Below are 3,754 nucleotides of genomic sequence, written 5' to 3' on the forward strand. Positions count from 1 at the left end.
TAACAATCTATTGATGCAAATTTAGCTAGCACAAGTGCAATGATACAAAGGCAGGAGTCGTAATTAATAAAACTTAAAATCTGTAACTATTGTATCAATGATGCGTATCAAGTAGGGTTGAAGCAAAATGTAATGATGATTTCAGAGTTTACAACTGAGATCAAACGAGTCTAACACAGGCCTATTTTTCTATGGCCTGAGCCAAGAATATTTTTTTTTAACACTTGTTAAGTGTAAAAAATAGGCCAGGCAGCCAGGCTCCGTGGCTCACGCTTGTAATCCCAGCACTTTGGGAGGTGGAGGCGGGCGGATCACGAGATCAGGAGATCGAGACCATTCTGGCTAACACAGTGATACCCCGTCTCCACTGAAAATACAAAAAATTACCTGGGCGTGGTGGCGGGCGCCTATCCTCCCAGCTACTGGGGAGGCTGAGGCAGGAGAATGGCGTGAACCCGGGAGGCGGAGCTTGCAGTGAGCCGAGATCGCGCCACTGCACTCCAGCCTGGGCCAGAGCTAGACTCCGTTTCAAAAAAAAAAAAAAAAAGACCGGGCACGGTGGCTCACGCCTGCAATCCCAGCACTTTGGGAGGCTGAGGTGGGCAGATCACCTGAGGTCAGGAATTGGAGACCAGCCTGGATAACATGGCGAAACCCCGTCTCTACTAAAAGTACAAAAATTAGCTGGGCGTCGTGACGGGCGCCTGTAATCTCAGCTACTCAGGATGAGGCAGGAGAATTGCCTGAACCTGGGAGGTGGAGGATGAAGTGAGCCGAGATCACGCCATTGCACTCCAGCCTGGGTGAGAAGAACAAGACTCCGCCTCAAAATAAATATATAAATAAATAAAATAAGGACTTACAAACCCAAAAATATTTACTCTATGGCCCTATACATAAAGTACACCAAACTAGAAGACTACAATAAAATACACTTAGAAGAAAATATAAGGTATTTTAAAAGTATATAATTATATAAAAGTTCATATAAATAGAAAAAGTAGCCAATTCTCTACTTCTAGTGTAGCTTGAAATAGAAGCAACCCCCTCACCTTTTTTTTTTCTCAGAAGCTAAGGATACGTTTTTTAAAATCATAAATTTAAAAATAGCCAGATACATTAGAAAACTGGTCAGTGACTCAGAAGTAAAAAAGAATGAACAGAATCATAGAATTTTAGAACACGATAGGACCTTTAAAATCACCTAGTCTAGTTCTTACATTTTAGACATAAGGAAACTGAGGCCCAGACTTGGCAAGTGACTTTGTCCAAGGTCACACAGCTAATTTCCTACAAAGTTAGAATGTAACCCAGGTCTATTTGTAGGTCAATAGTGATAGGTCAATATCATAAGTAGATCAAGTGAAAGTGATAGGTCAATACTACTATATATATATATATTTTTTTTTTTCCATTTTAACATGTATGGAAATTGGAAAAATAGGACACTTCTCACACATCTACAGAAATAAATCCTTTTATTTGATAACATTCCTTTTCTTTTTAAAGATGCATACAGTACTTGTAAGCCCATGAATTCTGAAAAAAGCTGTAGAAGACCTGGCACTATTTTTGAGAATTACACAACTGGGCAGCAAAACAACACCTTTATAAAGGTCAAAACATAAAGAAATAAAATTTAGTGTTTGCATACAAAAATAGGGGGGTTACATTCAACACGTTTTTTTAAACGTGCATTTAAAATGTTTAATGTTTTCTAAAACTTTAGTTGTCATGCTTTATTATAACTTGTTAAATTTCACAATTATGTAAGATAATTAAACCCAAAAGGTAAGCTCATATATGACATTAACACAGCAGCAAAAGCAAGCTAACACTGCACAATCATATTAGTGGACTGATTCAGAAATACATGTTTTTCACAAATAATATACAAACTTAGTTTCTGATAACATAGTTCAATGACTTCCACTTTATAAAATAAGGCTGAGAAATGAGACATACCAGAACATGATTACATAATAAAAAGTATATTTTTAATTACAATTCTAATTGTACATACAGGGCAACAAATTGTAGCTTCTATAGAATAGTGCAAATGAGTAGGACTTTTTTCAAAAATATTAAAATTGAATTCATCCCATGTGACTCAGATTTCGTGAATTATTCATGAATGATGTATTTTAGGTTTTTATGTGATGGATATAAGTGGTAAGATTGATATAGGACAGATGTGTACTCATAGGCTGCAAATAAAAATAGCCATTGACTTAATTTGCTGGATGTGAAGTGCAGGCACTGATAACATAACTTTTAGAAAGTTCCACTTGTCATCATGTAAACACTTGTGTTCATCATACAATATTTTATCAAAGATTCATAATTCATTTAAAATCGTCATATCGAGTAATTCCTCCAAACTCTTTTTGATATGTGGTGGTTGAGATGCAGCCTGATTTAACAGATTCTGACCCATCTGTGCAAAGAGTGCTTTTGATAATTTAGCTGTAGCTGTTCGTATATTTCCTCCAGCTCCAGGCAGAGAGCCACTATTTGTCATATTTCCTAAGAGATGCCATAAAACAACCAACACTTTCTGTTCTGTGGCATGCGGCTTCCTTTGATAAAGTTCCATAACAATATCTGAAACATAAAAATATAAAAAACAGTGAGGGTTTTTTCTTAATAAATAAGCCCAAGCTCTGCTAAATAAAAAGCAACTAAAATATACTAACCTTCTTCCTTATGTCATTTGTCCTAAAAAGTTAGGCTTCTTTTTTTCTTTTTTTTTTTTGAGACAGAGTCTCACTCTGCCTCCCAGGCTGGAGTGTAGTGGCGCAATCTTGGCTCACTGCAAGCTCCGCTTCCCAGGTTCACGCCATTCTCCTGCCTCAGCCTCCGGAGTAGCTGGGACAACAGGCGCCCGCCACCACGCCTGGCTAATTTTTTTTGTATATTTAGTAGAGACGGGGTTTCACCGTGTTAACCAGGATGGTCTCGATCTCCTGACCTCATGATCCGCCCGCCTTGGCCTCAAAAGTGCTGGGATTACAGGCGTGAGCTACCGCGCCCGGCCAAAAGTTAAGCTTCTTAAAAGAAGCAATGTAAGAAACCTTTCTCTCAAAGATTGGGATCTTCAAGTATGGTATTAGAATCCCATATAGAACAATCAGTTCATGCAAAAGTGGTAAGGAGAGAAAATGAACCCAAATTCATCTTGATGTTTTCCAAATATAGTGAAACCAAAATGTACACAGTTTTAACCCATGGACCTTTTATCAAACATGATTTTGAAATAGCAGTTTTCTATAAGAACCAAATTTGATTTTAATGGATTTTTATTTTTCCCATATTATTTCTACTAATGTAACCAAGTACCCTATTTTTAATGGTTTTTTTCTCCTCCTTTTGTGGCCCTTTGTATTAATGTTTTAGTAATGAAATAATAAATTTTGCTTTCCTTCTTTCTCCTAGATACTCCTTTGTATTGCTAGCCTATCTAAGTATGTTTGCTCAGAAATTCCAGAGACTGGGCTGGGTGCAGTGGCTCACGCCTGAAATTCTAGCACTTTGGGAGGGTGAGGTGGGTGGATCACTTGAGGTCAGAAGTTCAAGACGAGCCTGGCCAACATGGTGAAGCCCCATTTCTACTAAAAAAAAAAAAAACTAGCCAGGCGTGGTGGCAGGCACCTGTAGCCCCAGCTACTCAGGAGGCTGAGGCAGGAGAATCACTTGAACCCAGGAGGCAGAGGTTGCAGTGAGCCGAGATCGCGCCACTGCACTCCAGCCTGGG

General features: G+C 38.5%; 1 protein-coding gene across 1 annotated transcript in view; it reads right to left on the reverse strand.

Moving 5' to 3' along the window:
- Positions 1-1,464: 1,464 nt before the first annotated feature.
- FAM179B (family with sequence similarity 179, member B) overlaps positions 1,465-3,754 on the reverse strand; it is a 116,177-nt gene continuing 113,887 nt past the window's right edge. The window contains exon 19 of the mRNA XM_011947077.1: positions 1,465-2,642. Coding sequence (XP_011802467.1) covers positions 2,339-2,642 — 304 coding nt within the window. The 3' untranslated portion in view covers positions 1,465-2,338. The remainder of the gene's footprint in view (positions 2,643-3,754) is intronic.

The sequence above is a fragment of the Colobus angolensis genome, unplaced genomic scaffold (assembly GCF_000951035.1).
Source record: "Colobus angolensis palliatus isolate OR3802 unplaced genomic scaffold, Cang.pa_1.0 Scaffold258, whole genome shotgun sequence".
NCBI lineage: Eukaryota > Metazoa > Chordata > Mammalia > Primates > Cercopithecidae > Colobus > Colobus angolensis.